Source organism: Salvelinus sp. IW2-2015, linkage group LG30 (assembly GCF_002910315.2).
Source record: "Salvelinus sp. IW2-2015 linkage group LG30, ASM291031v2, whole genome shotgun sequence".
Lineage (NCBI taxonomy): Eukaryota > Metazoa > Chordata > Actinopteri > Salmoniformes > Salmonidae > Salvelinus > Salvelinus sp. IW2-2015.
Window position 1 is genome coordinate 19,260,560 of NC_036869.1, and position 20,700 is coordinate 19,281,259.

The 20,700-nt window shown below is 43.3% G+C and overlaps 1 protein-coding gene across 1 annotated transcript in view; it reads right to left on the reverse strand.

The window, feature by feature from the left end:
* The window catches only part of LOC111954724 (solute carrier family 2, facilitated glucose transporter member 1-like), a 20,104-nt gene extending 3,657 nt beyond the window's left edge, over nucleotides 1-16,447 (reverse strand). Inside the window, exons 1-9 of the mRNA XM_023974613.1 lie at nucleotides 15,847-16,447; nucleotides 15,235-15,375; nucleotides 7,596-7,697; nucleotides 6,942-7,102; nucleotides 5,922-6,162; nucleotides 5,010-5,172; nucleotides 862-1,049; nucleotides 305-409; nucleotides 103-201 (exon numbers count right to left, since the gene is read on the reverse strand). Coding sequence (XP_023830381.1) covers nucleotides 103-201; nucleotides 305-409; nucleotides 862-1,049; nucleotides 5,010-5,172; nucleotides 5,922-6,162; nucleotides 6,942-7,102; nucleotides 7,596-7,697; nucleotides 15,235-15,249 — 1,074 coding nt within the window. The 5' untranslated portion in view covers nucleotides 15,250-15,375; nucleotides 15,847-16,447. The remainder of the gene's footprint in view (nucleotides 1-102; nucleotides 202-304; nucleotides 410-861; nucleotides 1,050-5,009; nucleotides 5,173-5,921; nucleotides 6,163-6,941; nucleotides 7,103-7,595; nucleotides 7,698-15,234; nucleotides 15,376-15,846) is intronic.
* Nucleotides 16,448-20,700: the final 4,253 nt, after the last annotated feature.

A 20,700-nucleotide genomic window follows, 5' to 3' on the forward strand; every position in this document is an offset into this window, starting at 1 on the left:
AGGAGATGGAGATTATCATCAATAATAGCAATGAAACTGAATTACTGTAATTAATGACATATCTGTTATGTTGAGTGACAACCAATAGAAACTGACACCCACCAACAGGAGGGCAATAGTCATGAGCAGGGCACTGACGGCCATCCCGGCCAATCCGACGAGATGCAAAGTCCTTCGTCCCACCCTCTCGACCAGGAAGAGCTGACAAAGACAGAGAAAGAAGTTACCTTACAGTAAACATACATTACATACACATAAAAACTCAATAAACAATACTGTAATACATGCAGCATGTTATACTTACAGATACCACTGTAAAGACAGTGTTAACAGCTCCTGCTCCAATAGTGGCGTAAATGGGTTGGGTGACACCGGCTGACTCAAAGATACCAGTTGAATAGTAGAACACCTGAACAGGGTTGGGGGAGGGAGACAATAGGATTATGTTCTTTATCTGCAGCAAAGCCATGATCTATGAATAGGTAGCCACATCTTATCAAAATTGTCTTTTTATCCCACTGTTACACTATGGAGTTGCCGTACGCCCGTTAAATCATGTTTAAACCATCGAATAATACAAACAAATCTCCCATGCAATCATTGAGAATTTAAGGCAGGTTGAATGCACCTGCCATTCAACTATGCATAGGCAGCTGCAGTTTCTCTCTGTATGAAGGCCGGGTCATCTTCATAAGGGCACACCGTAGCACATAGTCTCTGTCTCTGCCTTTTTTAGTTGTTTCGTGCCTAGTGAATAAGACCCTGTATTGTTAGGCTGTCCTCTGAGATATCCTTGGTGACACTTAAAATGAATTAGAATGTGTTTGTACTGTGGCCCCCTGGGAGTCATAGTTCACTCACAGCATTGATTCCGGAGAGCTGCTGGGAGAGGTGGAGCATGACGGCAATGAGGAGCGGCTGCCGATAGGCTGCAGTGCGGAACAGCTCGACGATGGTCACTTTCTTCTCCATGGCCATTTTGGAACTCTCCTCCTTCATCTCCTGCATGTCTTTACTCACATCCTCTGTGCCACGCAGACGCACCAGGGCTGGGGGGAGAAAATGGTTGTCACGTTCTGACCTTAGTTCCTTTTTTATGTCTCTATTTTGGTTTGGTCAGGGYGTGAGTTGGGGTGGGCATTCTATGTTTTGTTCTATGTTTTGTATTTCTGTGTTTGGCCTGGTATGGTTCCCAATCAGAGGCAGCTGTCAATCGTTGTCTCTGATTGAGAACCATACTTAGGTAGCCTGTTCCCACCTGTGTTTGTGGGTAGTTGTTTCCTGTTTTGTGTTTTGTCACCTGATAGGACTGTTTAGTTTTTTCGTGTTTTCTCCTTGGTTATTTTTGTAGTTTCGTGTTCTGTTCTATTAAAGTAACATGGACACTTACCACGCTGCGTTTTGGTCCGATCTTTCATATTCCTCATCAGAAGAGGAAGACAATCRTTACAGAACTACCCACCAAAAGAGGACCAAGCAGCGTGGTAAGGAGGAGCAGCGCGAACTGGAGAAATGGACATGGGAGGAGATATTGGACGGTAAGGGACCCTGGGCACAGGCTGGGGAATATCGCTGCCCCAAAGAAGAACTGGAGGCAGCTAAAGCTGAGCGGCGGCGATATGAGGTAAGGCAGCGCAGCAGGCACGAGAGGCACATGGGGAGATTGGCGTAGTCAGGCGATAGACCTGAGCCAACTCCCCGTGCTTACCGGAAGAAGCGTAGTACTGGTCAGGCACCGTGTTATGCGGCCAAGCGCACGGTGTCGCCAGCATGGCACTTGCCCCCCGCAAGTGCCATGCGAGAGTGGGCATTCAGCCAGGGCGTATTGTGCCGGCTCAGCGTGTTTGGTCTCCGGTATGCCGTTTCGGCCCAGGGTATCCTGCGCCGGCTCTGCGTGCTGTGTCTCCGGGGTGCTGGGAGGGTGCAGTGCGTCCTATTGAGCCTAAGGGAGAGGTGCGAGTGGTATGCACCAGATCTCCAGTGCTCACCCACAGCCCGGTTCAACCTGTGCCTGCACTCTGGAGGGTCCGGGCTAAAGTGGTCATCCAGCCTGGAGGAGTGGTGCCAAGGCTGCGCACCAGAGCTCCAGTGCTCCCCCACAGCCCGGTCCATCCGGTGCCTCCTCCAAGCACCAGGCCTCCTGTAGGTCTCCCCAGCCTGGTGGGTCCTGTGGCAGCCCCACGCACCAGGCTGTCTCTCCGTCTCCTTCCTCCAGGTTCTCTCTCCAGTCCGGAGCTGCCAGAGCCGCCCGTCAGTCCGGAGCTGCCAGAGCCGCCCGTCAGTCCGGAGCTGCCAGAGCCGCCCGTCAGTCCGGAAGCTTGCCAGACCGCCCGTCAGTCCGGCGCTTGCCAGAGCCGCCAGTCAGTCCGGCGCTGCAGACACATGCACATTTGTGGCCTGCTGGAGGTCATTTTTGCAGGGCTCTGCATGCTCCTCCTTGCACAAAGGCGGAGTAGCGGTCCTGCTGCTGGGTTGTTGCCCTCCTACGGCCTCCTCCACGTCTCCTGATGTACTGGCCTGTCTCCTGGTAGCGCCTCCATGCTCTGGACACTACGCTGACAGACACAGCAAACCTTCTTGCCACAGCTCGCATTGATGTGCCATCCTGGATGAGCTGCACTACTTGAGCCACTTGTGTGGGTTGTAGACTCGTTCTCAGCTACCACTAGAGTGAAAGCACCGCCAGCATTCAAAAGTGACCAAAACATCAGCCAGAAGCATAGGAACTGAGAAGTGGTCTGTGGTCACCACCTGCAGAACCACTCCTTTATTGGGGGTGTCTTGCTAAATGCCTATAATTTCCACCTTTTGTCTATTCCAATTGCACAACAGCATGTGAAATTTATTGTCAATCAGTGTTGCTTCCTAAGTGGACAGTTTGATTTCACAGAAGTGTGATTGACTTGGAGTTACATTGTGTTGTTTAAGTGTTCCCTTTATTTTTTTGAGCAGTGTATTATTCCACACTATAATGTGTAATGCCCTTTTAGTGTAAGAGCTGTTTAATTTCAGGCTGTTTGGGTGGGATTGAGTTTTGGTCTGCCTGGCGACATCACCATGCGGTCAATTAGTTAATAGACCAATAAGAAAGAGAGTTCCAAACCTCTATGCCAATAAAAGCTAGTTTCAAGTTTCCCCTCCCCACTCAGACCACTCCCAGACAGTCGTAACAAAATGATTGCTGAGAAATTGCTGTTTGCTAAGAAGCTATTTTTGTTTCTTTTTGACCATTATAATTTAAAACAATCACAGTAAGGTACTTAATGGTTACCCAGAAATGATTTGATATTGATATAAAATGGCTGCWTTGGGGGCCTCCCGAGTAGTGCAGCGGTCTAAGGCACTGAATAGCAGTGCTAGAGGCGTCACTACAGATTTGGGTTTGATCGCACCCGGGAGACCCAAGAGGCGGCGTACAGTATAATTGGCCCAGCGCCGTCCGGTTTGGTGGAGGATTTGGCCGGCTGGGATGTCCTTGTCCCATCGCGCTCTAGCGTTTCCTTGTGGCGGCTGGACGCGTGCACGCTGGCTTCGGTCGCCAGCTGCAGGGTGTTTCCTCCTACACATTGGTGCGGCTGGCTTCCCTGTTAAGTGAGCAGTGTGGCTTGGCGGGATCGTGTTTCGGAGGACGCATGGCTCTCGACCTTTTCCTCTCCCGAATACGGGAGTTGCAGCGATGGGACAAGACTGTAACTACCAATTGGGGAGACAAATAGTTTTTTCTATTAAATGCCTGCATTGGACCTTTAAAACATTAGTTGAGTATATTGTCAAGCAGACTAGCGATCGTAGCACCAACATTAAAACCTGCCTGCGTTGTAGTTGTTTGTTCAGTAGCTGTCCATGGTCGTGCCAGTTCTTACATAACGTTATCAATCACATTTTTTTTATTTTTTTTATTTTTTTTATTTTATATTCACAAAAGCAGTGTGTTTGAAAAAACTGTGTGAAGGAGACTAGGACATGAAGTCAGTTGACCCCCACGGTGTGAACTACAGTAGGGACCGATGCCAAAACCTGCTGTTGACCTAGGACTCTTTTCTAGGCTCGCCTGGTTTGTCTTGGCCTGTCAGTGTATGCATTAATCTCATGCCCAGTCAGAGGAAGGGCAACAGCGCCACAGGCCTATGTTTGGCATGCACAATTCACACCATTCAATGGTATTTAATGTACATTGAGGGCTCTAACTTAATGAATTATTAGGTACACCCATCTAGTACCAGGTCGGACCCCCCTTTGCCTCCAGAACAGCCTCTTTGGGGCATGGAAACGTTGCTCAATTGGTATCAAGGAACCTAACGTGCGCCAATAAAACATCCCCCACACCATTACACCACCACCACCAGCCTGTACCGTTGACACCAGGCAGGATGGGGCCATGGACTCATGATGCTTACTCCAAATCCCAACTCTGCCATCAGCATGACGCAACAGGAACCGGGATTCATCTGACAAGCCAATGTTTATCCACTYCTCAATTGTCCAGTATCCCGTGCATTCCGGGATACTGTTCTGCACACCACTGTTGTACTGTGCCATTATTTGCCTGTTTGTGGCCCGCCTGTTAGTTTGCACGATTCTTGCCAATCTTGTTTTGCACATTCTAACGTTCAATCGAACATTAACTGAATGCCTTGATGCCTGTCTGCCTGCTTTATATAGCAAGCCACAGCCACGTGACTTTTCGTGAATGGGGTCGTGTACGGGTACCTAATGAAGTGGCCACTGAGTGTATGGTTTATTGTGTATGTTGGTACTTGCGTAGTACCACTCACCAAATTACACAATTTTACTACAKAATTTCTCCGCAAATAGATACAATACCAGGTACATACAAGCTAAAATAGGAGTGTGAAATGAAGCTTTTCCATTTATCTTCCAGACAAATCAGAGTTCCTGATGAACCAGAGTAAATGACTGCATTTGGAGGATAGAAATATAATTACTAGAATGTGCAAAGCACCTCAAATCCCAACAAGTTGATGGTTTCTATGGTTTGGAGCACCCACCTTTGCGGGCCTGCTCTTCCTTGTTCTGGTTGATAAGGAGGAAGCGGGGGCTCTCGGGACAGAAGGGCAGCAGGATACACTGCACCACGGCCGGGATGACCGTCAGAGCCAGCAGCAGAGGCCACAGCTTGTCCGACCCCAGCAGAGACTCCAAGCCAAAGATCTACAACACAGAGAGGTTTAGGTAGGATTAACTTTACTACCAGTAATGTTTCATTCACAGCTTACATGCAAACATGAATGGAATATTCTGTACATTGATGGGATTGGAAGCACTGATGGGATGGATATACACTATGGTAGATAGGATTCAACAATACACCAATCCATTGATGGCATGGAATGGAAGTGGCAGTTCTATAAAGGGATTCAAATGGAGAAGGTTTCATGACAGCGTGTGGGTGAAAATGAAGGGGAGGACTATTACTAATTGTATTCCTAGAGCAAGATGTAGTCGCTCGTTAAAAACTAATTTAATACTCATTAAATAATTTGAATAATGAGAAAATAATTAGAAAAAGATATTACTCCAATGTTAAGAGATAAGTAAATCAGAATGTCTGCCGGTTACAACTTAATCATATAAGCAGTGGTGTAGCGGAGGGTAAACGGAAGTAAACGCCGTTTAGGCACCTTTTTTATTTTACACAAGCATTTACCCGCTTTTCGCAGGAAAATGCATTGAAAGTATAGGGAGCGTAACTTTATTCTCCRCGAATGGCAATCATGGTTGTTGACCCACCAATTTTTTTTTAACTACATCACTGCATAAAATAATATTAAACAGAATATTCTTATACGGGGACTTTATTCCCAGTATCATAAGCAAAGACATGGTATGATAATGTACGTGTTAAGACTATTCCTATGTTAAAGGACAGAAAATCAAGATGGCTGCCGTCGAGGACCGACCTGAGCCACCAGGATGCCAATCACTACGCCCAGCTGGTGCAAGGTGCCGAAGGCGCCCCGGAGAGGGGTGGGGGACAGCTCCCCCACATACATGGGCGTAAGGCCGGTAAAGAGGCCGCAGAAGAGGCCAATGACGAGGCGTCCAGCGATGACCATCTCATAGGAGGAGCAAATGGTGGAGAAACCCATGAGAAGGCCTCCGATCACAGCCAGGATGTTGACCAGGAACATGGACAATTTCCTTTATCCAAATACAACCGAGACACACACACACAGATTGGAGGCTTCAGAGACAAAGTGTTGCACAGAGTAAGAGATASACAGAGAAAGGTTAAGAGGGAGGGAGAGTGAGATGTAGAGGGAGGAGGAAACAGAGCAACCGTTCTAACCACTCTCCACTGATTCCTTGGAGCCTCATTGGTTCCTGCAGCGTAGCAGAGGCAGAAACAGACCAAGGAAAGGCAGAGAACGAGAACTGAAGAGTGACCAAATTCACTCCTAAGGATAAAAATTCCAAACCTGTCAATTAAAATTTGTACCTTTATTTAACTAGGCAAGTCAGTTAAGAACAAATTCTTATTTTCAATGACAGCCTAAGAACAGTAGGTTAACTGCCTTGTGCAGGTGCAGAACAACAGATTTTTACCTTGTCAGCTCAGGGATTCGATCTTGCAACCTTTCGGTTACAAGTCCAATGTCTAACATAGGCTACCTGCCGCCCGCGCTCATAAACCTTATTCACAGCTGATTGTTCTGGCATAGACAATACGTGGGTGGTCGCTAATAAAAACATTTTTTTTTCTCTCATCAGGGCAGATGACTGACAATGGGCTAGAAATCTTATTCTAAGTATGCTGGCTCAAATAATATTGTTACAGTGTGAAGGTGCCGTGGTTTTTAATTTACATGTCAAACCTTTGGTTTTTGCATTGAAAACTTCACTTCCTACCCTTTTCCAAAATGTGAACATTAGAAAACTGGCATCGGGGTGAAACAGGTGAATACTAGGTCCCCACTCACCTCCCAAATCTGTCTGCCATCACTCCGACGCTGAACGAGCCCACCATGCCGCCCACACTAAAGATGGCCACCGACAAGCTCCACACAATGGTGCACGTTCCTGGTTTGATGGGCTCGGCATACCTCTCCATCCATGTGTTATTGAAGAAGGCCCGCAGTTTCTGAACAGAAAGAGAGAGAGAGAGAGAGAGAGAGAGAGAAGAGAGAGAGAGAAAGAGAGAGAGAGAGAGAGAGAGAGAGAGAAGAGAGAGAGAGAGAGAGAGAGAGAGAGGAGAGAGAGAAGAGAGAGAGAGAGAGAGAAGAGAGAGAGAGAGAGAGAGAGAGAGAGGAGGAGAGAGAGAGAGAGAGAGGAGAGAGAGAGAGAGAGAGAGAGAGAGAGAGAGAGAGAGAGAGAGAGAGAGAGAGAGAAGAGAGAAGAGAGGGAGAGAGAGAAGAAATAAAATGAGAAGGAGGGAGAGAGAGAAAGATCAGAGATAAAGCATTACCGAGATACAATCTCTTGATTTAACACTTGATGATGCACTGTGAAATACAAATTAGTAGTACAATATCCACAAGCATAATGGAAAGTGATTAAACAATGTAAAGTTTAACAAAACCAAATCCCACACATGCTTTCACTGTTATAAGAAAACACAAAATAAGCCTACAAACCTGTTCCGGTGCATTAATGACCCCTGTGTTGTAGCCAAACTGCAGCGAGCCAATGACTGCAGTGGCCAGGGAGAACAGGAGGTATCCTGTCACCTGCTTTTTCTGTTAGAGACAGAATGGGGAGAGTGTGTGTTATTAGGGATTTATGCAGGGGGAAATGAAATTGCATTTTTGCCCCCCCCCCCGCCCAAGTTTTATCACTGGAATGTGATACAAAACAAGGCAACGGTGTGCTTTAGGACCATTTGGACGCCTCCGAGCGGTCGGGTAGGCTGTTTGGAGTGTTTATTCGACCAATTGTTTTATTTATTTTTATTCCCTTTTTGGCCCCTCCCACTTCTAAAACCAAAGTTGTGCCCCTGGGTTAAAGACAGTACATTCTGATCAAGCAGCCCCTATAGTGTAAAACTAAAACACTGTCCGAGCAAAGGCATTAGTACTGTTCTACATGCAAATGACATCATACAGAATTACAAGTTAAGATATTATAATGTCTCTGGCCTGGTGTCAAACCCAAGTCATCTGCAGCCTGCATGACTTAATACAGCATTAATACTGAGGTAAAGCCTAAACTTCCTGAAGTCTCAGACGAGGTTACGCATCATGTGAGCGTAGTTCAYCAAACCACCTTGACTCTACTCTCGATCTCTACCACCACTGCATATTTATTTATTCATAAAAATGTTTGCAGGATGAAATCTCTTGAGATGCACCATCTTGTTTTCAAGTGTCCCCCTCCCCCCCCAAAAAAATAAAATATAAACAATACATAGTAGACAGAATAATATGGCAACTACTGTCTAATAACAATAGCAATGAAATGATAATACAAAACTAAAACTTACATTAACAGCATAAAAAACAGCATACAACTACTAATAGGCTTACAACTACTAAAGACTACTGCTACAACTACTAATACAACAAATACAATTCAGTACCTATAATATATACTGCACATACATACAGTCTCAGTCAAAAGTTTGGACACATCTAATTCAAGGGTTTTCTTTATTTTTTTAAATGTTCTACATTGTAAAATAATAGTGAAGACATCAAAACTATGAAATAACGCATATGGAATCATGTAGTAACCAAAAAATTGTTAAACAAACACGGTAGAAGGAGGATGAGTCATACAGACAGACAGAGGTAGAACCGCGCTCCCCCTCAACTGGTGCCTCCAGAGAAATGTTCAGATGGCAGCATAACACTTATATGGTGATCCAAAAAGATCCCAAAGCTGTTAGGTCTATTATTGTGGTACCATAACAAGGATAATTAGGGTCAGGCTAGAAGGAAAGGTCTATGTTTAGCACCATCGAGCCACAAATAGTGATGTGCCCTTGAATGGGGTTATGAAATGTGCTTAGTTGTGATCTTATAGGTTGGATGGGACTGCGTGACTGTTGCCAATGCCAATGATTTTACCCTTCTCCATCAATGGAGCTTTTGTCATTCCTGTGCAAAATGTGTACTTGGCAAAAGAAACTGGCACCAGTGTAGAGTTAATGTGTAACGGCAGTTTCGTCCTCCTCATCGGACGAGGAGAGGCGAGAAGGATCGGAGGACCAATGTGCAGAGTGGTAAGTTTCCATGATATTTAATGTACACGAAAACCATACACGATACAAAATAACAAACGAACATACCGTAACAGTCCCGTGTGGCACAAACACTGACACAGGAAACAAACACCCACAAACCAAACGTGACACCCCGGCTGCCTAAGTATGATTCTCAATCAGGGACAACGATTGACAGTTGCCTCTGATTGAGAATCATACCAGGCCGAACCCAAAATCCCAACATAGAAAACACACAGACAACCCACCCCAACTCACGCCCTGACCATACTAAATACATACAAAACAAGGGAAATAAGGTCAGGAACGTGACATAATGCAACAATAATCCGTGTTGGCCAGCGTTAACCTCTTAAACAGTCCCAGTCAAAAGTTTGGAAACACCTTCTCATTCCAGGGTTTTTCTTTATTTTTAATATTTTCTACATTGTAGAATAATAGTGAAGACATCAAAACAATTAAATAACACATCATGTAGTAATGTAACGCTCGTCTTTCTCCTCATCTGAGGAGGAGCATGGATCGGACCAAAACGCAGCTTGTGGAGAATACATGTTTGATTTATTTTAAAGAAGACGAAACGAAGAACACTGACAAACTATACAAAACAACAAACGAYGTCAACAGACCTGAACATGTGAACTACATATAACGAAGAACGCACGAACAGGTACAGACTAAACAAACGAAACAGTCCCGTGTGGTACAAACACTGACACGGAAGACAATCACCCAAAAACAAACGGTGTGAACAGCCTACCTTAATATGGTTCTCAATCAGAGTAAACGTCAAACACCTGCCCCTGATTGAGAACCATATAAGGCTAAATAACAATGAACCTAAACATAGAAACAAATAACAGACTGCCCACCCTGCTCACGTCCTGACCAACTAAACAAAGCTAAACAAAGGAAAATAAGGTCAGGAACGTGACAAGTAATCAAAAAAGTGTTAAACATATCAAAACATATTTTATATTTGAGAATATTCAAAGTAGCCACCCTTTGCCTTGATGATAGCTTTGCACACTCTTGGCATTCTCTCAAACAGATTCATCTGGAATGCTTTTCCAACAGTCTTGAAGGAGTTCCCACATATGCTGAGCACTTGTTGCCTCCTTTTCCTTCACTCTGCGGTCCAACTCATCCCAAACCATTTCAATTGGGTTGAGGTTGGGTGATTGTGGAGGACAGGTCATCTGATGCAGCCCTCCATCACCGTCCTTCTTGGTCAAATAGGTTTTACACAGCCTGGAGGTGTGTTGGGTCATTGTCCTCTTGAAAAACAAATGATAGTCCCACTAAGCCCAAACCAGATGGGATGGCGTATCGCTGCAGAATGCTGTGGTACCCATGCTGGTTAAGTGTGCMTTGAATTCTAAATAAATCACTGACAGTGTCAGCAGCAAAGCACCCCCACACCATCACACCTCTACCTCCATGCTTCMCTGTGCGCACCACACATGCAGAGATCACCCGTTCACCTACTCTGCATCTCACAAAGACACAGCGGTTGGAACCAAAAATGTAAAAAATTGAACTCATCAGCCCAAGGACAGATTTYCACCAGTCTAATGTCCATTGCTCATGTTTCTTGGCCCAAGCAAGTCTCTTCTTATTATTGGTGTCCTTTAGTAGTGGTTTCTTTGCAGCAATTAGACCATGAAGGCCTGATTCTCGTAGTCTCCTCTGAACAGTTGATGTTGAGATGTGTCTTTTACTTGAACTCTGTGAAGCATTTATTTGGGCTGCAATTTCTGAGACTGGTAACTCTAATGAACTTATACTCTGCAGCAGAAGTAACTGGGTCTTCCATTCCTGTGGCGGTCCTCATGAGAGCCAGTTTCATCCTAGCGCTTGATGGTTTTGCGACTGCACTGACATTTTACGCATTGACTGACCTTCACGTCTTAAAGTAACGATGGACTGTCGTTTCTCTTTTCTTATTTGAGCTGTTCTTGCCATAATATGGACTTGGTCTTTTGCCAAATAGGGGGATCTTCTGTATACCAACCATACCTCGTCACAACACAACTGATTGGCTTAAACGCATTAAGAAGGAAAGAAATTCCACAAATTAAGGCACACCTGTGAATTGAAATGCATTCCAGGTGACTACCTCATGAAGCTGGTTGAGAGAATGCCAAGAGTGTGCAAAGCTGTCATCAAGGCAAAGGGTGGCTACTTTGAAGAATCTCAAATATAAAATATATTTTGATTTGTTTAACACTTTTTTTGGTTACTACATGATTCCATATGTGTTATTTCACAGTTTTGATGTCTTCACTATTATTCTACAATGTAGAAAATAGTAAAATAAAGAAAAACCCTGGAATGAGTAGGTGTGTCCAAACTTTTGAATGGTCCTGTACATATTTACAAATATCTTCACATGGTGATGTTTCTATTAGTTAAAAACCCAAAACAGTTTGCTCTTAACATTTGAAATAGGGCTTTCTTAAATGCACTGTGTTATTTTAATGCCCTAATTTCTATAGGTAAATGATTCCAGTCAGTCAGTTGGGTCTTTGTGTCCTTCCATGAAAACACATTGTTTTCTATTGCTGAGATACGCATTGAACCCATTTAGTGATCTGTTAGTGGAACCAATGTTTTTAAGTTTTCCTAGTAAGATTATCAACTAAATCAAATGCTTTTGATAAATCATAAAGATGGCACCAGTTAGTTTGCCTTGGTCAGATTAAGAATTTATATCATTTGTATGTTTCACTAATGCTGTAGTAGTGGAATGGGTAGGTCTAAAGACAGATACAACGTGTGAAATTCAATTAATCTMGGTACTGATACATTTGGGAATATATTAATCTCTCATAGAATTTTGCTATTGAACAGGTTACTGGTATAGGTCTATAGTTATTTGGGTCAAAAGGTATTTCACCAGTCTTTAAAGACATGTTGAGGTCTGCTAGATACATTATAACATTAGCAGACCACTTTATAGTCGTATGCATATACATATGGCTATATGCTGGATACCAAAATGTAGGCTATTTACATTTGACTGTATCCTTAATTGACCCTGTAGCCAGTTCTCAAATGAAACTCGTTGAAGGCCACATAAATCAAGCTCTGGGTCTTTTCTGCTGAATCCAGTAATACGGAACACTATGCAGAGACACTGCTGAGAAGGCATATTGTTAGAGGTTATATGATACTGGAATGACCTTTCCTCGCTGCTTAGGTGCCCTTTGGTCCACCTTTAGAACTCGTGGTTGAGGCRGTGTTGAGGCCGTATGGGAGCCTCAGTTTGTGCGAGAAGAGATGACAGAGACGTGAGGGACTTGTGTAGGAAACGCTATTAACGCCCCCAAATTTTGAATGCAATGAAATATAAGATCGCAAATGTTCTTGACATCAGTATAATTGATTTGATCTTTACATCACCTTACATCTAACTATAGTTGAATGATGCAATTCTGGTCCATTATAAACATTGCCCTTTCGTCTCTTCTCCWACTGAATTACATTTTCTCTTCCACCGTATGACAGATTTCCAAACATATTTAGATGGCATATACTGTATTTTCTGTGTTTTGTATGTCTGTGTTTGGACGGGAAGGTCTCCCAAAGTGATGGCTCCAGTCAATAGAGGAATAGAGGAACCATCCGGAAATCCCAATGAAAAATAGAAACTGAAGTAGGCAGGGATGTGTCACAAGACAAGGCAAGTGTCTGCAAAAACGTACAATGTGACAGTCTGTGCTATTTTAACACACTGTAAACAAACGGGCGAAACACTATGGCCTCCGCCAAACCCAGTCCYTCCCTCCATCCATCCCTCTCTCTCTCTCCCCTCCCTCCTCTCACTCTGTTTATATCCTGAAGTTCACCTTCCGCCACTCCCCTTCTCTCTTCCCCCCTTCGCCGCCTGTAAAGTCACAATGACTCAGTAGAAATAAGCAGCCTTGAGATGCATTCAAAATTGGTAAAATTATCATGGTTTGTACAATAATTGTATCAATATTGAAAGAGTTGGGATAAGGACTGTGTTAAAGAGGTCTTCCTTTTCAGCCCGGCCAAATGCTGTACTTGATTTAAAAACAGATTTCACGATTACACACGGTCATACCTTCAGGTATGTGTACAWTGTAACGTTGTGCTAGTAGCCTAGTAACGGGGTTCTTTGCAAAGTGAGCAACACTCAGATAAAAATAAGAATTCAACAGGGTAGTAGTCCTTTTCAGAGTCACAGAAGTGGAACTTATTCATCTGACCTTAGTGAACTGTACACTCCGATTCTGTCTCAGGGCTCCATCTCTCTTTTCCTCTTTTTGTTCCCATCCCTCTCTTTTCTAATGATGTAACACACTACTTATTTCATAACCCCATCCCAGACTGCATCTATTTCCTCCTCTTTTTCCCCCTCCCTGTTTATAATGATGGACACACGACTTCTTCCATAACCCCCTCGCTCCAAGAGTATTTCTGTCTCGTCCTCATTTTCATAACAACTGCCTAAAGGTGACTGTTAAATTGACACTCGCTAAAATAGACCAAAACACACAGCGATAAAACATGGCATTGCTGCTCCTTGCACCAATGCATTGTGGGAGGGAAAAGACTCTCTCTCTCTCTCTCTCTCTCTATACAACAACGATTCTGGCCTAATTATTTTTGAGCCATTCACTGAACCGTTCACTCTTATCTCATTAACCTACTGTAAGAGAATCAATCAAACCCATTCATGTACTGAAGGACGCTGAGGCCAAATTGTATTGATGAGTTGATTAGCTTTGGCTATATATTCAAAACCACAACATAGGTTGAGATCCAAATGGCCTTGGGTTATTTCATTATGTCAATAGCAGAGATGAATGATTAGAAGTGTATGCCATAGCCTATTGCACGATAAACGTCCATTACCTAAAAGCTCATTCYGGAACCTATTATTCATAGAACAGTAATCTAACTGTCCAATCCTACAGTGCCTTCACAAAGTATTCATACCCCTTGACTTATTCTACATTTTGCTACAGCCTGAATTTTAAATAGTTGTTTTTCTTCACCCATCTACACACAAAACCCCATAACGACAAAGTGAAAACATGTTTTTATAAACACACAAATATCTAATTCACATAAGTGTTCACACCCCTGACACAATACATTTTTAGAATCACCTTTGGCAGCTTGGAGTCTTTCTGCGTACGTCTCTAAGAGCTTTGCACACCTGGATTATACAATATTTACCAATTGTTCAAGCTCTGTCAAGTTGGTTGTTGTTTTACTAGTGCTTTGTTGCAAACAGGATGCATGTTTAGAATATTCTGGGATATTCAATGTCTGATTTTTATTTTTTACCCATCTCCCAATAGGTGCCCTTCTTTGCGAGGCATTGGAAAACCTCACTGGTCTTTGTGGTTGAATCAGTGTTTGAAATGCACTGCTCGACTGAGGGACCTTGCAGATAATTGCGTGTGTGGTGTACAGAGATGAGGTGGTCATTCAAAAATCATGCTAAACACTATTATTGCACACAGAGTGAGTCCATGCCACGTATTATGTGTCTAGTTAAGCACATTGAACTTATTTAGGCTTGTCATAATAAAGGGCTTGAATACTTATTCACTCAAGACATTTCAGCCTTTCATGTTTTATTCATTTGTAAATTATAGGGTATTTTGTGTAGGCCAGTGACACACAATCTCAATTTAATCCATTTTAAATTCAGGCTGTAACACAACAAAATGTGGAAAAAGTCAAGGGGTGTGCGTACTTTCGGAAGGTGCTGTATGGCTCATGGAAGCTCAGCATAGAACATGAGCATGACTCACTGATATACAGCATCATACAGTACAACGCCCACCACCATGAAGTAGGTTTTGAACAGACATATGACATTCTGACTGCATGCAACAGAATTGGAAATAATTTGATGGATTGTAAGAATGCAAAGGTTTAGGGACCTTTTGAGGGGCCACACATTGTATGGTCAAAGTATAGTACGTGTGGGTAGTGTATGGTCAGCATATAATAACAGCAGCATAGATTACTACTCTGTCTACAGGATTGAATTAGGGAGCAGAACTTACCTCCTCCTCCACCATCTTCAGTGAATAGATAGATATTCACTAACAAATAGCAGCTCTTGATGAGAAGATGACAAACAGGACAGGAGGACAAGAGAAAAGATCTTCAGGTGGAAAAGCACGCACAGTCTTGAAAGCTGCAGCCTGCAAATAAGGAACTGATAAGACGTTGTCCTTGGTGCTGAATCTGATTCACAGTTGTAAACAAACGTTGCCCTGCTGTTTTTATGAATTGAACTGAAGTAGCCCTAAAATAACAAGTTTAATAATTTTATATCCTGACAGCCTACTTTCTAACGTCTTAATAGATTGCAATGTCTTCATTTGTTTACGATTCTATTCAACTGATTTGTTTTATGCCCAGTGCGTATTGAGCTAATAGAGGAATCCGATGGCAGCAAAAACAATATACTTATACTTCGCTATAAAAATCACTATTCTATGAAATGCAAAACGTAGACTTTGCGGTCAAATAGAGTAATTCCCACACTTCTTAAACGGTCAAAAGCTACTATAAAGGCACTACTTCTTGACCTACTAATCAATATTTTATACAGACGGTTTGTCAGCAATGCCTTAGATATGTCACATAATAGTATAAATAAAGACATTTACCGCAATTCACCTGTCGTGACCAGTCGTGCTATTCCTCTCCCGCCCTCCAGGATTCAACTGGCACCAATGCGGTAGGATACTACTAAAACAAAGTCCCTTGCAAATGTCTTCGTTATTCGTTTCATATAGCTCAGGCTTGTGGAGTGGATGCGCGACCATCCGCACGTTTCCCTTTGAGGAGTTAGTTCAGTTCCCATCAACCTATGAAAAACGAGATGCTCTCTGCGTGACCTCTTTTTGGCGTGGGTCTCCTAATCTGGTGCTGATGTTGAACCAACGTTGGTTTAGTTGTAGGGGATGTAGCGGTCCCCGGATAGAACCAGCGGTTCCAGTGTCCTCCCCATGATGCTCTGCGAAGGAGACCTTGAGAGTGATCAGCTGATGACGGATGATGCTGATGCAACGCTGCCCCAGTACCAAAGCAATGTATCACGCGCCTGGCACCGTCCGCGATACTGATCAGAATCCATCCATTTGTATGCTCTTCCGTTCGAGCTATTCCCCCATCTAATATTTGTTTAAATGGTTGACGTTGTAGAATATGTGTAGCCTGTTCGACAATTAGGTTTATATATATGCTGCATAAATTGCCGCCCGTATATTGTTCTCAAGCAGTGGGACTGAAATTGAATAACTGTATTGGGTATCACGTCACATGGCTGTCAGAAATCTCGTGACTCAGTGTGAGAACAGTAACAGTAGCCCATGACTCAGGGTTATTCAGTCAACATGAACAAGCAGAATGAAACAATTATTGTTCATAAATTGTTACATTGTAGGTGATGTTCTCAAATAAAGAGCGAAGCTCTTGGTAATTATTCAGACCATAGGCCTAATAAAACGTTCGTTTCTATTATATTGAGATCAACATAAAGATGCTCATTTACATAGTGCCCCATTATTCCCAATATAAAAGAAGTTTGGACAATAACAGGCAAAAAATACTTTTGAAATGTTGGTTGGAGTAACATGGCACGAGCATTTTATGTTGCAGCATCAATGTCAACTGAATTTGAACGGTGTTGCACCAGGTTGTGCCCTTTCATCATACTGATCAGTTAATAAAGGTTGTGCCTGTATTTAGACAATGGGCACTTTCCTTGTATAATGGATCCATTCCTCATTGCAAATCCGAACTTTCACCTCATTCGGTTTGATGTAACAAGCATTCGGCAGTCTTTCCGGCAACCCTCGTGGTCAGTTGCATCATATAGGCTAGGGGAGCATTTACGTTTTAACGGTTTTATTCGAACTACTTCATTTTGTAGCTTCTGTTTAAATCGCGTGTGTTTTGAGCAACACACGTGCCAATCACTGTTCAACCATAGGTACACAGGTCTGTTGTATACACTGTTTCACACCCATGCTATGACGGGTTAGAAAGAAGAAAATAGTGGTATCCTTTAGATTAGTGTGTACATCGGTCGTGGATAGGGCAATAAATAAATAAAGGGTGCCAAGAGCATCATTTTTTTAAAGTAATTATTATCCTTAGTTCATCAAACTACCATAACTGTTGTTCACATTTTTACCCCAAAAATATAAATGAACTACACACATGGTGAGATGACAACAGAGGCCGAGAGTGAGTGCCTGAGGCTTACTCATTCTTCTCGCGTAATATCCTACCGTGTATAGATGGGTTAGCTGACGTCACGAAAACGATGCACACGGTTCAATGTGGCAGAAGTCCGTGAGTTGCGATTCTGGATTTGCAGATAGCTATCAACAATGACAATAAACTGCCATGTTGGGAATCGTAAGTGACTCGTTTTAGCTGGTTTTATCTTGTTCTTGATTTCATGTCACTGCTAAAATGGCAAATATTCGCACTGGGGTAAAAACAGACTCAGGTGGGAAATTCGACGGATATTCGCCTGTAGTTAGGGACCGTCAACATAGTGACAAATCATATTTTAGCTCTTTAACCATTACTCCTAAAACTTTCATTACTGATTCTAGCTAACCCGACGGCATAGAAACACATTGCACCAATTTTTTTGTGTCGATTTACATCTCGCACTATTTTAAATTATTTATTTAAATTTTTGAAATTCAATAGCACCTTGGTCATGTGACCCACACCTCAAACAGGGTTCATAATGTACACTCAGTGGGCCTACACATTGCATACCCTTTTGTTTGTCAATTTGCATCTCATGAGATTTTACAATATATTTTTTAAGTTTCACATTTCAATAGCTCCTTAGTCTTATGACCTACATCCCTCAAACTACTTTCAGAATATCCACTGAGTAGCCTTATATGTAGCACAACCTTTTGTTTGTCCATTTTCATCTCACACGATTTGACATTAATTTTAAATGTTTTTCAATGTTTCTAATTTCAATAGAAACATTGAACATCTGGTTCACATCTGGTCATGTGACCCATACCTCAAACAAGGTCCATAATGTACACTCAGTGGGCCTACACATTGCACACCCTTTTGTTTGTCAATTTTCATCCCACATGATTTTACATACATTTTGCAAATTTTCAAATGTCAATAGCTCCTTGGTCATGTGACCTATAACCCTCAAACTGCTGTCAGAACTTCCACTGAGTAGCCTTATATGTAGCACAACCTTTTTTTGTCCATTTTCATCTCACACGATTTTACATACATTTTCAATGTTTTTCAATGTTTCTCATTTCAATAGCTCCTTGATCATGTGACCTACTGACCTCAAAGAAGGTTCATAATGTCCACTGACTACCCTTCTATATTGCACACCTTTTAGTTTGGCCATTTTCATCTCACACATTTGTGCATAAATTTTTCTAACTTTCTCATTTCAATAGCTCCTTGGTCATGTGACCTACTGACCTCAAACAAGGTTCAGAATGTACACTCAGTGGGCCTACACATTGCACACCCTTTTGTCTGTCCATTTTCAAATCACACAATTTTACATTAATTTCCCTGCTCTGCCCCCCTTGAAGGACAGTGTCACTCAAACACCTATTCACTTGGGCCTTCTCCCTGGGGCCTTCCTGACCTCCAGGCAGGCCCCCATTGACCTGGTGACCTCTGACTCCTGGCCTACACTCTCTAGGGGAGGCCTTCTTGTGCACCTGGTGACCCTTTGACTTCCACAGCTAGTCCCAACCTGACTCACAGTCCCACCAGAGGATGGGCCCGGGCGGATGGGCGACCACCACCTAGCCCCCTACCTATCCAGAGCCCAATGTCTTAAGCCTTCTACCCACCTGCCTGGGCTCTCTCACACTCTGTGTCTGGCCTCTGGCCCCTGACCCTTCTGCGTGCACCTGGTAACCCGTAAGTAAAGAAGGAGGATGGTGGAGTCAGACGCCTTCTGTCCCCGACAAAAGCTTGGATCGAGGGCTGACCTTCAGTAGATCGCAGCGAGTGAGCTTCTCTGCTATGTACGAAACCTTGACCCAGCCCTTAGAGCCAATCCTTATCCCAAAGTTACAGATCTGACTTGCCAACTTCCCTTATTTGTTAAAACATGCCAGAGGCTGTTCACCTTGAAGACCTGCTGCGGATATGGATACGGCCCGGCTTGAAATGTACACCCTCTCCCTCGGATTTTCAAGGGCCAGCGAGAGCTTACCGGACGCCGCCGGAACCGCAATGTTTTCCAGGGCATGGGCCCCTTTCTCGGGGGTGAACCCATTCCAGGGTGCCCTGCCCTTCACAAAGAAAAGAGAACTCTCCCCGGGGCTCCCGCCAGCTTCTCCGGAATCAGTCGCGTTACCGCACTGGACGCCTCGTGGCACTGTCTCCGCCAGTCCATGGACAATCTGAAAGTAGTTTGAGGTCAGTAGGTCACATCACCAAGGAGCTATCGAAATTATAAAGTTGACTAAATTCATGTAAAATCGTGTAAGATGAAAATGGACAAACTAAAGAGTGTGCAATGTGTAGGCCCACTGAGTGTTCATTCTGAACCCTGTTTGAGGTCAGTAGGTCACATGACCAAGGAGCTGTTGAAATTCAAATGTAAAAAAAGTTGGTACTTTGTTTACGCTCCCTAACTAATTCAACTAGGAATACAAAATGCTGCTCACATTTCCACGTTTTATTGTCCAAATCGTGAAATAAGAACTGTGCAATGTTGTGCACAATTTTTCCAACATCATGACACTTATTTGGAGTCTGTGGCTCAAGTGGTTTGAAAGCTATTGAGGTTTGAAAGCGCGAATATCCGTCAAATATCCGACCTGAAACTGTCTTTACCTCTGTAAAATTTGCTGTAACAATGTATTTGAGAGACAAGTGTTCATTGTGCAAATGCATTTATATTTTCAATAAACATTTTCTATAAACATAGTTTACACGTTGTCAACTGTATATGTACAGTATGTGAATAACTCACGTCAGAGAGATTGGTAAAATGCAAGCATAATCCTTTATTCAGGTATTACATGTTACAGGTTACGACATCCTAATCAGACACTCATAATGCACCTGTTTATATATCCTAGATAGGTGCCCCACTAGCACCATCTCTGGGTTGGCATTATACTCATTATCTTAACATCTTCCTTTTCCTATATAATTAGCTCGAGCACTACATACCATTTTAATACCACAGTGAAAATACATATTTACATTATCAACACCTTGTTTTTTATAAGGTAAAAAAATATATTGTCCATCTCTTAAGGGAGATAGTGCCCGTGCCGCAGGGCCGGTCTTATGTTAGCCCTTGTCCTAGTCAAGTGTGTCACATTGGTAGCATAATGGGCACCTCTGGGAGCCTCAGGTCCTCGCCTGCCACCTCTGGGACGTTGGGCACCTCTGGGATCCTCAGGTCCTCTCCTGGCACCTCTGGGACGTTGGGCACCTCTGGGATCCTCAGGTCCTCTCCTGGCACCTCTGGG